Genomic DNA, 16,245 nt, shown 5'->3' with positions numbered 1-16,245 from the left:
CGCTCAGCTTTCGGATTCGCTCCTCGAAAGCACCTATCTCAGACTCATCCTCGACGAGGTACTGCACCATCTTCGTGGCGTAACTTTGAGCCTGCAAAAAGCAAACCATTAGGAAATTTCCACTTGCGGTCTCAAAGGCAACAAAAAGGGAAAAGCACAAGCAAGAAAGCCGGCCACCCGGTACTTACGCAGGACGTCGACTGAAAATACCTTCGAAGCCTTCTAACTCAGCCTCATCACCAGGAAGGGCGGTTGTCAACCCTAGCTCCACCCCGACCCGGGGATTCGCAAGGACGCCATGCTCGACACTAATCTTTCAGTCGGGTTTAAACAGCTCTCCCCGCACCCAAAAGCACTGCGAAGAAAGCTCCATCCGCTCCAGAAGCAGCTTGGTCATAACCGACCCTTCCAGCCGACTCGGCACGTCCTCCGTAAAGGCAGGAGGACGCGCCGCACGACCAGCCTTCCCCTGTTTAGCGCCAGAAGGGGCAACCTTCTTGGCGGAAGGCTCCAACTCCCGGTGAGGAGACCTGGCTGTACCCTTTTCTCCGACCGATCGATCAGAGGAGCTAGATAGCGCGGATATGGGAAGCCTAGTTTGCGACCGGTCCAACCTGGCCGCGGCCATAAAACCGGAGGGAATCTTCTTACGGCTCACAGGACCCTTCGTCACCGCCTCCACGACCGCCTTGCCCCTGCCAGCATCACCGGAAGAAGGCATACCTGCTACAAAAAATAGAAGAGCAATAACCACTCAGAGCAAAGAAAAACAACAACTCAAAAAAATATATATACTAGAGGCGCATATGGACAAACCCAGGGAAAAAGGCTCACCGCGATGACTGGCGGAACTCTCGCCCGTACAGCGGGCCATCCTCTCCATAGCTCCCAGCGAACCAAGCCTCTTCAGACCCCTCTCCCATCTAAACTCGGAAACACGTAGTGGGCGGCTCTTGCGGTTAGGCGTCGGGCTTCCAGCTTGTCTTCGGGTAGTATCCCGTCTTTCAGGTATCGCATGATGGGATCCATCCAGTTTGATCCTGGCGGAATTTCCAAGACTTGTACCTCATCGATGGTGGGGTGGGACAGTATCTCCGTGAGCACGGTGCCGAAGTCATGGGTTTCTTCGGAGGCCATTTTCGACAATGTGTCCGCTCGATTGTTCATGTCTCGTGGTACCTGGAGGATCTCAACTTCCCCCATTTTCTGCAGCTTTTCTTTTACCTTCTGGAGGTATCGCTTCATCCTGGGGTCCTTGGCCTCATATGCCTCGATTACTTGATTGACGACAAGCTGGGAATCGCTATAGACTTTTAACTTTCCTGCGCTGAGTTCCGTGGCTAGGCTTAGCTCTGCTAGTAAGGCCTCGTATTCAGCCTCGTTGTTGGAGGCTTTGAAATCTAGCCGGAGGGTGTATTCTAGTGTGAATCCTTCGGGGCCATGGAGAACCACTCCCGCCCCGCGCCCTGTTTTACCTGCTGAGCCATCGACGTGCAGGGTCCAGTGAATCTGGTCGCTCTGTTCCGCCTAGCCTGGCCTCATGTCTTCGCGGGCCGTCTGTTCGGTGGGGCCCCTGTCATTTTCCATTATTGCCGGTTCCGTGGCAAGGGCTGTAGATTCCACTATAAAGTTGGCAAGAGCCTGGGATTTAATGGCCGGCCTCGGTCGGACCTGTATGTCGAACTCTCCCAACTCGACGGCCCAGCTTACCATCCTGCCCGAGGTCTCCGGTTTTTGGAGAATTCTCCTCAGGGGTTGGTCAGTTAGAAGTACTATGGGGTGGGCCTGGAAGTAGGGGCGGAGTTTCCGGGCGGCGCTAACAACTGCGAGGGCGAATTTCTCTATGTTTAAGTACCGAACCTCCGCACCGTGGAGAGTCTTGCTCACATAGTACACCGGGTGTTCCTTCTTGTCGCTTTGCTTGGCCAATATCGCACTTACCGCCGTCGGGCTGATGGCCAGATACAAAAATAATTCTTCCTCCGGTTCAGGTTTGGCTAGTACGGGCAGTGTCTGAAGGTATTGTTTCAAGGCGTAGAAGGCTTCTTGGCAGGCCGGGGTCCATTCGAATTCTCGTATGTTCTTTAGTTGTTTGAAGAAGGGCTGACATTTCTCGGCCGACTTGGGCATGAAACGGCCGAGGGCGGTGATTCGCCCTGCGAGCCTCTGCACCACTACCGCTGTTGTCGGGGGCTCCATGTCCAGGATGGCCTAGATTTTTCGGGGTTGGCCTCGATGCCTCTCTGGCTAACCATGAACCCTAAGAAATTCCCGGAAGTCACCCCGAAGGCACATTTTGCGAGGTTCAGCTTCATCCGGGCTCGTCGCATGGTGTCAAAGGTTTCTTGAAGGTCGAAGATGTGTTTGGAGGCTTCCAAGCTTTTTACTAGCATGTCGTCGACATACACCTCCACGTTCCTTCCGATCTGTGCTCGGAATAGCTTGTTTACGAGCCGCTGGTAGGTGGCCCCGTGTTTTTTAACCCGAAGGGCATGACAGTGTAACAGTAGAGGCCCTGATCGGTGATGAACGCTGTTTTCGGGATGTCTTGTTCGTGCATTTTCACCTGATTGTAACCCGAGAAGGCGTCTAGGAAGGTGAGGAGCTCGTGCCCGGATGTGGCATCGATGAGCTGGTTTATACGCGAGAGGGGGTAGGGGTCCTTCGGGCAACCTCGGTTTAGGTCTGTAAAGTCTATGCAGGCCCGCCAACCCCCACTGGCTTTTTTTACCATGACCACATTTGACAGCCACTCGGAGTACCGGATCTCTCTGATAAATCCGGCTTGTACCAGTTTCTCCACTTCGGCTTTTATGTGAGTTTGGCGCTCTACCGCAAAGTTCTTCTTTTTCTGTCGGACGGGTTTGAGGGTTGGATTCACGTTTAACCTGTGAACGGCCAATTCCTTGGGTATCCCGGGCATCTCCTTGGCGGACCATGCGAACACGTCTTTGTTGGCTCTGAGGAAGTCGATCATTTGGTCTCGCAAGGTGCCTTTCAGCAGGGAACTGATCCGGACTTGTTTCTCCGGCTGATCTTGGTCTATTGGGATAGAGTCTAGCTCCTCGGCGGGCTCTCCTCTGATCGTGCGGGCCCGCTCCCGGGGCTCTTCACTTCCGATCGTGAAGTTTTCGGTCGAGGCGTTGCTTCCTCTTAGGCTTGCCGCATAGCACTGGCGTGCTATCATCTGCTGCCCCCGGACTTCCCCTACTCCGGTTTGAGTGGGGAATTTCATCTTGAGGTGGGGGGTGGAGACTACCGCTCCCAAGTCTCTCAGAGCGGGGCGCCCTATGATGGCACTGTAGGTGAAAGGTATGTCTACGACCATGAAGGTGGTCAGGATGGTCTTTTGGAGGGGGTACGTCCCAAAGGTCACGGGTAAGTCGATTTTACCATTGACCCGTACCGACGCCCCGGAGAACCCGTAGATGGAATACTCCGCGAGTCCCAGCCTCTCTTTGCCCAGTTTCATCTCTTCGAAGGTTCCGAGGTGTAACACATTGACAGAGCTTCCCGTGTCGACCAGAATTTTTCCTATGTCGAAGTTGGCGACAACTAGCCTGACGATCAGTGCATCGTCGTGCGGGACTTGTAGTCCGTCGAGGTCTTCGTGGGAGAAAGTGATGACCTGATCTTCATGGGGCGGATCCGTCCGGGCCTTTTGGAAGGTATTTCCATGGAAAACACCCGCTCTGCATACGCCCGCCGTCCAGCTGTTGTTGGCCCTCCCGCCGCTGGCCCGCCCGTGATGATATTGATTTTTCTGATAACGGTAGGCGGCTGTTCGCGGGCCTGCGGCTGTTCAGGGGGCCCTTCTTTCTTGGGGCGCTGGTGGCGGCGTGTGTCGTGTCTGTTGCGGGATCGGTGTCTGCTTCGGGAGCGATGCCTGCTCGGGGATCGGTGTCGGCTTGTGGATCGGCGGTGGCTGCTGGACCGGCGCCTCCTGTGTGACTGACGCCTGCCTTCGGGTTCGTCGGGTGGGTGATGGGCCTCGCGCGAGTTTTTGCCAGGGCTTCTGAGATATTGATTTAGGTGCCCTTCCTCGGCCAACTTTTCTAGCTAGAGGCGGAGGTGGAAACAATGGTCAGTTTCGTGGCCGTGGTCCCCGTGAAATTCGCAGAACCTTCTTGCGGTCCGCTTCTTCGGGTCCGTGGCCATTCTCTTGGGGGGTAAGGAGACCCTGATCTCTGATAGCTAGTAGGACGTGGGAGAGGGGAACCTTCAGTGGGGCGCTTCCCAGTCTTTCGAAGACGGGGACGGGGTTTCGGCTCGCCTGTTTTTCCTCGGCTCGTGGCCTCATGGCCCTTCGGCCGTTGTTGCTTTTTCTTTCATCGGGGCCGGCCTGGCTCTGCTCTCGGGCGCAGGCTTCTTCTGCTCGTACGAACTTGTCAGCCTTGGATTCAAGTTCCTGCAGGTCTCGTGGTGGCTTGAGGGTAAGATGCAGCTTGAGATTCGGGTTGGTGGTGGCATGCTTCAGTGTCGCGACTGCTATTTGGATGTCCATGTTAGAAAGCTGGGCCAATTCGGCATTGAATTTTAACATGAAGTCTCTTAGGGTCTCACTTTTTCCTTGTCGGAGGGCTAAGAAGGCGTCCGCTGGATCATAGCGGAGGCGGTTGTTGGCAAACCTTGCGCTGAACTTCCTTCCGAATTCGTGGAAGGATGCGATGGAGTCGGGCTCCAGTCTCATGTACCAGTTGTTAGCGGTGTTTCTTAACAGGGAGGCAAAGGCTCTGCACATAAATCCGTCTGACGTGCCCCGGAGCGTCATTACCCTTTTGAAAGTTTGGAGGAACTCGAGGGAGTCTGTGCTTCCATCGTACAGGCCGAAACGGGAGAGGTCCATTCCCGCTTCTACTGGGGGAGGTGAACGGGGATGCCGTTTCCCTCTCCCATTCGTCGAGGATGCCGTGGGCGTAGGACTTTTTCATTTCCAATTTTACTTCTCGGATTTGTCTTTGCAAGTCGGCTATTGGATCTATACCGGGGGGTTGCGCTGAGGTTGCTACCTCCTCCGCCCGATCTGGGGGTGGTTCCTGGAAATGAGCAATCCGGACAGGGGGAGCACGGCTTAGCGTAGCTTGTTTCCCGTCGTCTCACTAGTGTCCCCTAGCTGTGGGGGGGCAAAGGGCTATTTGCCGATGGGGACGGCGTCCGGCGGGTCGGCGCTCTCCTTCGCCGGGGATGACGCTCCCCCGGCTGTTCCTCGTTACCCTTGTCATAGGCTTCCGTCTGGTCATGTGTTGTCAGGGGCCTCCCCGGAGCCGGAGGTTCCTACGGAGGCAAGCATTTGAGTAATTCTTGGCGGAGTTCGTTGAACATTTCCATGGTGGGGACTGTAACGACCCGGATTCTAGGGCTAAATTTTGAGGCAATTCTGAGCCTAGCTCTTTATAAAACAGAGCAAACGAGCCCCGAAAATCCGGATTGCTACGCCTCTCAAAAAAATAAAAGAGGCACAAAACACATTCATTCTTTCATACAGCGGAAGTCTTAGTTAAAACAAATCATTTATTTAATGAAATAGAGACAGAAATAAGGGAAGATAAATTTTATTCCATTAACCTTTAATAATAACATCCACGAATTTACCAAATAATATCTCTAAGTCCAAAGGACTTTTTAAAAGAAAACTAAAAGAAAAGAAAATAACAATCTAAACTCTAACATCTCTCCCCATCCCTTTTTGCCTAGGTCTGTTCATCAGCAAATGCTCCTTCGTTTTGATCGATTTGCTGGTTTTCCAGGTTATCGCCGTTAAAGTCTGTAGAACAATTTTAAGAGTCAGGATGCAAGAATAACGGTTATGCAGTGTAATAAAACTTAACTAAGACAATTGAAAGATTTAAATATATAATCATCTCATGTTAGAGGATATCAAAGAATTTGCAGTACGAAACAAGAATATGATATTTGGCTTTTAATGTGAATCAATAATATAAAGGAATTCAAGTAATTTGAATAAATCTTCAGAATATGGGTTTTTCATGCAATTGGTAGGGTAGAACACTTTGTTCAATGTGAAATTCATTAGAGACTATTGCTCTAGAATCGTTAGAAACTACTGTTATGAAATCATTAGAGTCTATGCTCTTCCCTTTCCTTCCCCATTAATTCCTATACACAATGATACCCATGTAGAATTATAACCTTCGCACTGTTTTTGTACGAGGATACCTTTCGCACTGTTTTTGTACGAGGAGTTCACGTGGTTCTTTGACCTTCTCGTCCCTTTTCGGGTACGAGTGAGATGGTATCAAGGGTATATGAAATTATGGCCTTTAATCATCTCCATTATAGGGTTTTGGTTTTCAATGAAAAATCATGATTTGGATTCAGGAATAAGAAACAAAATCATAAGAGGTTTTATCTAAACTTTCAAGAATTCTAGTTATAGTGTAGATTACAAAACATAATCCGAAATCTTGCCTTTGCCTTTGAATGGATTGGTTTGATTGATGTGATTGATTACTTGAATTGAGAGAATTGAATGAAGCTTGATGGATCTTGGAGTTGAAAGCCCTTCCTTCTTCTCCCTTTCCTTGAATTCTCCTTTTCTTACTCTCCTTAGGTTTTAGGGTTTTGATTTATGAAGAACATTAGGTTATGATAGTGTATATATATAGTCATGAATCTTTTTAGGGTTTGTTTTGGTGTTAACTCACCCAAAAAGGACGGAAATCGGCACTTCATAGAGAGTTTGGAAACTCTCGGATTCTCAATCCGCGACATTCTCGGAGTTCCGAGGCATTTTCTCGGAGTTCCGAGAACCGGATTCCAAAACTACTGTCCGATTTCTCGGAATTCCGAGGTTATTTTCTCGGAGTTCCGAGATCTCTCCAGTAGTTCTCGGAGTTCCGAGAATTATTCTCGGAATTCCGAGGTTTTTTTTTTTTTTTTTTTTTTTTTTTTTTTTTTTTTTAGGGTTGTTACAGGGACCATCTGCGGTGTGCTGGAGGAGGGCTGGTGTAGGCCCGAGAGCGGTGAGTTAGGCTCCCGGGAGCTTGAGGTGTGGGTTTGTGCGTGTTGAGCCTGGCTCCTGGTCATTACCCCTATTTCTTGCTGTTGGGTGTGGTTTCTCATCGCCATACGGCGTTCAGTACTCGACGAGTCCCACGGATGGCGCCAATATGATGGCGTCTAAATCCGGGTCTGCGATTGCGCGGTCGGTAAAGGGCCTCCGCAGGGTCTGCAATCACAAAAAAAGGGGGTCAGGGGGTCCGGGGTAGGTCCCTGACGACCACTTCGACACCCAAGTCAGATCCTTCAACCAATCAATATAAAGGACAGCGAGAAGAGGAAGGGGTTCGATCAGGTTTACCAAGGCCAAGGCGCAGGTTCTTTTCTGGGTGTGCGGATGACTGGGTCGGAGGGGACTAACAGGGAGAGTGGGATTAAGTTCCTAGTCTCCTCTGTTGTTGCCTCGCTTCTTTTTTCGGTTGTTATGTGGGAGCTGAGAAAAATGATGTCTTTCCAAAAAACTGCTCCCTCTCTTCTTCCCTTCCCTCCCTTTTAAAGGGAGGCGAGCGGACCTTTTCATCATTATGGAGAGAAAACCTTCCTTTGCAGGATTGGACCGTTCTCCTGCTCCGCCGGCGGCGTGGCTTTGCCGGATAATTCCTTCCATAACTTGTGATGATAAGGTCTGGACGGCGAGAGAGCGACACGCGTCGTGATCGTATGGTCTTGCCCTTTCCCAACGCCTTTCTTCATGATGGTTAGGCTTTATTGGTGCATGGACGACACGTGGCGAGATCTGAGAGCAGCACCATATTTATATCCCATCAATCCTCACTACCGGATAATCACCCTCGCCAAAGCTCATTGTGATCGACACCTTGAAATCTGCATCAACCAAGCACGAACGAATTCTACGCCGCTAAGACAGCCAAAAAAAATACGCCGCTAAGACAGCCAAAAAAAAAATACATTGCTCTGCCGTCGTACATCGGCCTTGCCTCCCACCAATCAAGCAAAGCTCGCCACAAGAGGTTGGTACCCCTTAATCCTAGAATCTCCACTAAGTGACCCAAGCTTTAAAGCCCCAACTACTAAGACAGGATTAAATTTGCTCTAGATCACTAGATCCCAAGTCAAACCGTAGAACCCTCATTCAAGCCTTAAAGCCCTCTTTAATTAGATTCGAATTTAAACCTTTAAAGTTTTTTAAAACTTTGTAGTTTTCAGTAATCAATTCTCAAAATCCAAAGCAACAGGGCCTTAAAACGAACTTAAATCCAATAAAGCATCAGCAGCTAGTAAAAACTAGTCTCGGGGAACCCACCATATATTCATGCAATCAAACACAGCCAATCAATCACAGTCTAAGCTTGTAGAGAGAAATCAACTAATACAACAGTTCGGATCATCGTAGGGATTTTAAATAGAATAACTGATCGACTTAATGTCTGATGAAAGGTCCAATAATAAACTAAACCACCGTGACCACATGAGCAACATGTAAAAGCAGACATCAATAAGGACAAAGACAACCACCACAATGAGTAGGTTTTATTGCATACGAAGTAAATTTCGGTAAGAATTTTGTTTTCTCATTTGTTAGGTAAGATGGAATTGAACCAACAAGATCCTTGTTCCAACTTTCAACCCCTGCGACGTAACTGTCAGCATAGGCTTCAACCCACATTTATTCTAAATGTTCTAATATAGTTACCCATGTATATATATGCACATGTACTATTGTTGTATGAGAATAGTAATGACATTAATATTTCATAAACTGCCAGCAAGATTGTATTAACTTAGTAAAAGGGATTTGGGTTATTAGACAATTAGTCTATATCAAAATCATGGTTGGAGAAGTTGCAGTTGATCCTTGAAACCCTAGGTTCCACAAACGAACACAACTAAAAGAAATATTGGATTATACAAGGCAGAAGAAAGTTCAGGGGTATTTTGTCCTTTTTAAAAGGTAAATTTCGCCTTTCACATGAAAAGACATTGAAGCTCTGTTTCTTTCGATGTAAAATAGCCATAGAACAAATTGCAGGCCCAATTTTACGTAAAAAAATAGGCACAGAATTTGTTTTTAAGATCAAATAATCTGACAAAACCCTAACAGAAAACCATAAATAAAAGTCCTTATGAGAAAAACCCTAAGGGCCCGTTTGGATACCCCTTGGATTTGGATTTGGAGGTGAATTTGGATTTTTAAATCCAAATTCGGCGTTTGGCAAGCCTTTATGACATTTGGATTTAGATTTGAGTGAAATCCACAAGATTTACAAATTCCTCACGTTAGTGTAATTTTTTGGATTTATAAATCCTTTCCGCGAGAGGTTATTTATAAATCTAAATCTGACCCATAAGGGATTAAAATGACCAAAATATACCAAAAAAGTGTTAATGACTTGAGTACCCACATGACATTAAAAAATGATCAAAATATATCGTATAACATAAAATGATTAGAAAACCCCCGAGTCAGGCAAAATGACTGAAATACCCCTATACCACGTAAAAATGACAAAATACCCCATGTCGTGCAAAATGACTAAAATACCCTTATGACATAAAAATGATCAAAATAACCTCATACAGGGTAAAATGGCTAGAATACCCCAATATCATGGAAAATTACGAAATTACCCATAGATCAAGCAAAAATGACACATGGCTCAGAAAAATTGACTAAAATGACTAAAAATACCATCATGAGAAAAAAATACGCCATATTAGGTAAAATGACTAGAAATACCCCTATACCAGGTAAAAATGACAAAATACCTCCGAGTCGTGCAAAATGACTAAAATACCCTTATGGCATAAAATGATTAAAATAACCTCATATAGGGTAAAATGACTAAAATACCCCAAGATCATGAAAAATTACCGAAATACCCCTATATCAAGTAAAATGGACCTATGGCTCATGAAAATTGACTAAAATGACTAAAAATACCCTCATGGGATAAAGATACGTCATATTAGGTAAAATGACTAGAATACCCCCGAGTCATGCAAAATGACCGGAATAGACCTATATACCACGTGAAAATGACCAAATACCCTAAGTCATGGAAAATGACTAAAACATCCTTGTGACATTAAAATGATCAAAATACCCCTATATAGGGTAAAATGACTAGAATACCGTTGGATCATGGAAAATGGCTGAAATGCCCCTATATCAAGTATTTTAGGGCTTTTTTGGTTTTGTTAGATTTCAAATTCAAATCCAAAGAGCATCCAAACAAAAAAAATTAATTTAGATTTAAAATCCAAATCTATACGTGGTCATCCAAACGGCATTATTTATAAATTTGTGAATTTTAAAATTCTTGATTTCAAATCCATGGATTTTGGAAATCCAAATTCACCTCCAAATCCAAATCCAAGGGGTATCCAAACGGGCCCTAAAAGATATATATTAACTGAAGAAAATCCCTAAAATATATTACAATCAGAGAATCTGAGGAAACCCCTAAAAAGATAGATTACATGTGTTAGATTAGGGAAGAGAGTAACCCAAATTCGTTTGAACAGAAAAAAAATGAGAAAACCGAAATGGTTTGCAACAAAAATATGGAAATAACCCTAAAAACATACCTTCTAAGAAAGAATTGGGAGATTAGGAAACTTGACAGCTAAAATACCCAGGATATAGGGTTCGCACGAACTGTAGGAATCCAATGGCTATGAAAAAGCCCTAAAATTCGAGAAGAGAAGAACAAACATATATGTCCTGAGTCGCGCGCGCGGGAGAGAAAAAGTTCGTCAAAATTTCACTTAAAAAACTAAGCACTGACGTTTATAAATGAAATGCTGGTGTTTTATAATTCAGCGATGTTTTGGAAAACGTCGGTGTATTAGAAATAATTAAGTAAAATAAAATAAACTTATTGCCGACGTTTTAAATAATAAGCGTCGGAAAATATTAACCTTTAATGACGTTTTAGACGTTTTAGACGTTTCTTCTAGGAACGTCGGTGCATATATATTATTAACGACGGTTTATTGGAATGACGCTAAGAAAATGTCACTATTTCCTATGTTTCTTGTAGTGTGCCCACACCATTGGACGATCCAAACTGTCCATTTGATGGAGCACAACGTAAATAGTTTGTATATATCCCAAAAAATCATTTCCACAGGATGATCGCAACCCTCCGATCTAAAGAGAAACTGCATATTATGGAAACCTTATAGATCAGAGGGTTGCGATCATCCTGTAAAAAAGATTTTGAGGGCACAACCTATTTACGTCGTAGCCCATCAAATGGACGGCTTGGATCATCCTATGGTGTGGACCGTACACTTCATTTTGAAAAATATGGGTGGAGCCTACAATTGGACCTTAATGTTACTGTACGACCGGCACCATAGGATGATCCAAACCATCCATTTGATGCGCCACAATGTATTTGTGCCCCAAAAATCATTTCCATGGGATGATCGCAACCTTCCAATCTAAAGAGGTTTCTGTAATATGCAGTTTCTCTTTCGATCCGAGGGCTAGGATCATCCTATGGAAATGAGATTTTGGGGCGCAACCTACTTACGTTGTGGCCCTCACATGGACGGTCTGGATTATCCTATGGTGTCCGTGGTACAGTTTATTTTGAAAAATATGGGCAGCTACTTGTCCAAAGATTTCAACAAATTAATTGTTGGGCCCACCAAGGGTGTGAGAGAGACCGGTTTCAAGTGGTTGTACCGGCTGTACAGTGGTGGTGTGGGGGGATTAATGTCAGGCCGGCCCATTTATGTACCATGAAAAATTATTCCACAAGGGTTTTGTTGACAGGGACTTCAGACCAGTACTCTAAAAATTCTTATCGAATGCTACTAACACGATCGCCAAAATCTAATATTCAAACGGTTGGAATTATCTGGTTTCTGATACTTTGACGGTCGCCATTTAAGATATAGCCTAACATATCGACAATTGGGATCAAGACAGTACTCTCTCTCTCTCTCTCTCTCTCATTGGCATTATTTTGGCTATAAATATAGCCGTTGGTATCTGGGTTTCTATGCAATTCTCATGGGGCTTCCAAATAACATGAATGTAAGGAAGTATGGGCTCTCATTTCTCTTTATTGTCACCCTTTTCTCATTTTTCTTCTTAGTAGTAGAATCTGCCATTTTAGAAAACGAAACCGATCGACTCGCTTTGCTCGCCTTCAAGAATCAAATAATCGATGATCCTAAAGGTGTCTTGACCTCATGGAACCATACTCTCCATTTCTGCCAATGGCAAGGAGTCACGTGCAGTCGCTACCATCACCAAAGGGTCACCATCTTGAACCTAGCCAATCAAGGCTTGCTAGGCCCAACTTCTCCCTGCATAGGAAACCTCTCCTTCCTCACCGAAATCAACCTCGCAAACAATAAATTCTACGGCCAACTCTCTGCAGACATGAGTCATTTATTCCGATTGCGATCTCTCAATCTCAGCTTCAATTCCTATCAAGGAGAAATTCCACTCAATCTGACAGCAAATTGCCCAAATCTGGAATACATGGATTTACATTCCAATGAACTTGTTGGGAGAGTTCCCGACAAGTTCCACTCACCCTCGAATCTCGTATTATTAAAGCTTTCAAAAAACAATCTTACAGGAACCATCCCACCTTCTCTTGGGAATCTCTCGTCTCTCGCCGATCTTTTTCTACAATGGAATAGTTTGGAAGGAAGCATCCCATATGAACTAGGACGATTGGTAAACGTAAAGAATCTTTCTATTTCTGCCAATAAACTGTCTGGTATGATTCCCCACTCGCTTTACAACATTTCATCAATTGTTAGATTCAATGTGGCAGGCAATCAACTCTATGGAAGTCTTCCACCGAACCTGGGACTAACTCTCCCTAATTTAGAAGTACTTTACGTTGGTTTAAATCGATTTACAGGACCCATACCAGTTTCATTAGCCAACGCTTCACGACTAACACGAATTGATTTTAGTTACAACAGCTTTAGTGAATCCCTCCCTATGAATTTAGGAAGCCTTCAAGGTCTTGAGTATCTCAATTTTGAAGTTAATCAGCTAGGAAGTAAGGTTAAATCCAATGACTTGATTTTTCTTACTTGTTTAACAAAGTGCTCTAATCTACAAAAATTAAGTCTATATAACAATTACTTCAGCGGTGTCTTGCCCAACTCCATAGGAAATCTCTCAACCCAACTGACATTTCTCGCTTTAGGAGGAAACCAGATATTTGGGAGCATCCCTTTAGGAATTGAGAATCTCATAGCCTTAACAGGATTGGGCATGGAGAAGAATTCTTTAACGGGCACTATTCCTTTTGGGATTGGGAAGCTTAACAAGTTGATGCTCCTTGCCTTAGACCAAAACAATTTTTTTGGAAAAATTCCACTTTCTCTTGGAAACATAACTCGTTTATCAGGACTCTATTTATATGGAAACAACTTACAAGGAAGCCTTCCTTCAAGTCTTGGAAATTATGGATATCTGAAAGAATTACGACTTGAAAAAAATAATCTTACTGGTACCATACCCATACAAATTTTTAAGCTTTCCTCACTCTCAAAAGTCCTCCTATTATCACATAATTCTTTCACAGGATACCTTGCATCAGAAGTTGGTAACTTGAACCAACTTGGGGCATTGGACATTTCATACAACAGTTTATCTGGTGAAATTCCAACAACGTTGGGCGAATGTCAGAGTTTAGAAAACCTTTATTTGAATCATAACTTTCTTCAAGGAACCATTCCTTCATCATTGAGCACTTTGAAAGGTATTCGAGAGCTAGATCTTTCACAGAACAACTTCTCAGGGAAGATTCCAGAATATTTGGAGAAATTTCTTTTTCTCGAGTATCTAAATCTGTCTTTTAATGATCTCGAGGGTGAAGTGCCAAAAGAAGGGATATTTAAAAATGAAAGTGGATTTTCAATCGAGGGAAACAAAAAACTGTGTGGTGGTATCTTAGAGCTACAGTTGCCTGCATGCTCTGTGCAAGTATACAAAAAACATAGGGGATCTCATACTCTAAGAGCAATAATTTCAATAATGAGTTTAATTGTATGCTTAATTTTATTCTCATGCTTCTTTGCAATTTTTAATTGGATAAGAAAGTCGAGAAAGAAATCACTTGCTATGGTTTCTTCAGAGCATTGCTTTTCTTTGGGGGATTGTTGCTTAAAGGTTTCTTATGCAGAGCTTCTTAGAGCAACTAATGGGTTCTCTTTGGACAATTTGATTGGTGTGGGAAGTTATGGTTCTGTATATAAGGGAATTTTATCGCACAATAAAACAAAGATTGCGGTAAAGGTACTCAACCTTCAACAACATGGAGCCTTCGAGAGCTTCAACGCTGAATGTAAGGCCCTAAGAAACATCAGGCATCGGAATCTCATTAAGATCATAACTACTTGCTCAAGTACAGATTTCCAAGGTAATGATTTCAAAGCTTTAGTTTTTGAGCATATGCCTAATGGGAGCCTAGAGAAGTGGTTGCATCCAAATGAAGATGGGGAACACCCATTGAGGAATTTAACTCTTATTCAAAGGCTAAATATAGCCATTGATGTGGCTTCTGCGTTGGATTATCTCCATCACCATGGTCAAATACCAATTGTACATCGGGATTTAAAACCGAGCAACATTCTACTTGATGATGACATGAATGCTCACGTAGGTAATTTTGGGTTGGCAATGTTTGCTTTGGATAAAAATCAAACCTGCTCAATGGGGATAAAGGGATCTATAGGATATGTTGCTCCAGGTAAATAAATTCATCATTTTCTTATTCTCTAGTTATCTCTCATAAAATAAAATATGTTTTCAATAGCATTCAATCCACGATGGAGATTAAATTAATAGAATGTTACCTTTTCTTTCTTGTAAAATAAAAATCTTGAATTTTGTATTCATGTTTAAATGACAGAGTATGGAATGGGTGGAAAGGCATCTACACGTGGAGATGTGTACGGTTATGGGATCCTTTTGTTGGAAATGTTCACGGGAAAGACACCGACTGATGAAATATTTACAAATGGATTAAGTCTCTACCAATTTGCTAAGAAGGCTTTGCTGGATCAAGTGATGGAAATTGCATACCCACAACTACTCTTAGAAGAATTTGAAGTTATCAGCAAGAACAACGACGAAAAAATTCATAGCAACGTGAGAAGTAAAAGATATGATTTCTTGTTCTCAATATTTAGAATTGGTGTGTCATGTTGTGCGGAATCACCGAGAGCCCGAATGGAGATGCAAGATGTTGTCATGGAATTGCATGCGATTAAAGAGTTATATCTTGGGATCGGATTCTTTCGAGATAGGCAAAATAGGGAGGCAACCTTGCCCAAAGATTCATCTTATCTCAATAATTACTAAGGTGTAAATAAATATTTATGGGTTCACCAACAAAGGAATTGCCAAAGTTTAATTTTCTCATCCCTCATAAGATGCACGATTTTTTAATGAGGATACATGTGCTATCCGTCAAGTTTGATTTATGTAATCTTTAATGTATCTCTAGGTTGCTGCCACTTGTGCTATATGTTTTCTTATCACCCTTTCAAAATTGTGAGACAGAATGGAGATGTGAGATGTTGTCATGGAATTATGTGTGATTAAAGAGTTATATCTTGGGATTGGGTTCTATCGAGATAGTCGAAATAGGGAGGCAACCTTGCACAAAGATTCATCTTATCTCAATAATTACTAACTGTAAATAAAAATTTATGGGTTCACAAAAAAGGAATTGCCAAAAGTTTAATTTTCTCATCCCTCATAAGATGCGCAGTTTTTTAATGAGGATATGAAAAATGCCAATCTATCACCATGCAAATTTATACCCCTCTCTTAATAAGATATTAAGAAATTTTGAGATTAGGGCTTTGCTAATCACCTATGAATACCAATCTTAGTGAAATTTTGCAAAAGATAACCCGAGACTAAATGTTTCTTCAGCCTTAGAGAATTGTGTGTGTGGAAAAAGGAGGAGCGATCTTGGAGTCCATAAATCGTGAACCAAGGTAAGATCTCCATCCCAAATAGTTGTAACCTTGGAAAACCCAAAGAATTTTGCCCTATTGTTTGGATTGGTGTCGTTTTCCACATGTATTCGTGCGATGAATGATCTCCGTGCTTGATCTCATATTCCTTGGGGTTCACCTTGTTCTTGGATCCCCAATGAACTCAAGATTATTCCATTTTGACCATTAAAATTGGAGTTTATGACTTTTTGACCTACATCTTGGATTCTCTTCTAATTTCCATCCGAGGAGTATTCGGTTACCAGATTG

The 16,245-nt window shown here is 43.7% G+C and overlaps 1 protein-coding gene across 1 annotated transcript; it reads left to right on the top strand.

The window, feature by feature from the left end:
• Positions 1-12,007: 12,007 nt before the first annotated feature.
• LOC143869857 (uncharacterized) lies at positions 12,008-15,455 on the top strand. Its single transcript, XM_077376417.1, has 2 exons — positions 12,008-14,717; positions 14,880-15,455. Exons 1-2 carry the CDS (start codon positions 12,008-12,010, stop codon positions 15,329-15,331), a joined length of 3,162 nt encoding a protein of 1,053 aa, XP_077232532.1. The 3' UTR covers positions 15,332-15,455.
• The last annotated feature ends 790 nt before the right edge of the window (positions 15,456-16,245 follow it).

Source organism: Tasmannia lanceolata, unplaced genomic scaffold (genome assembly GCF_043159265.1).
Source record: "Tasmannia lanceolata isolate RefF3 unplaced genomic scaffold, GAP_Taslan_0.1 ptg000003l, whole genome shotgun sequence".
In the NCBI taxonomy this organism is placed as follows: domain Eukaryota; kingdom Viridiplantae; phylum Streptophyta; class Magnoliopsida; order Canellales; family Winteraceae; genus Tasmannia; species Tasmannia lanceolata.
The sequence above is the reverse complement of the archived record's forward strand: the minus strand, read 5'-3'. Positions and strand labels throughout refer to the sequence as shown.

Bases quoted from the DNA above. Each gene is read 5' to 3' on its own strand.
- LOC143869857 (XM_077376417.1), top strand. From the start codon at position 12,008: ATGGGGCTTCCAAATAACATGAATGTAAGGAAGTATGGGCTCTCATTT. The intron at 14,718-14,879 runs GTAAATAAATTC...TTTAAATGACAG, and splicing joins TATAGGATATGTTGCTCCAG to AGTATGGAATGGGTGGAAAG.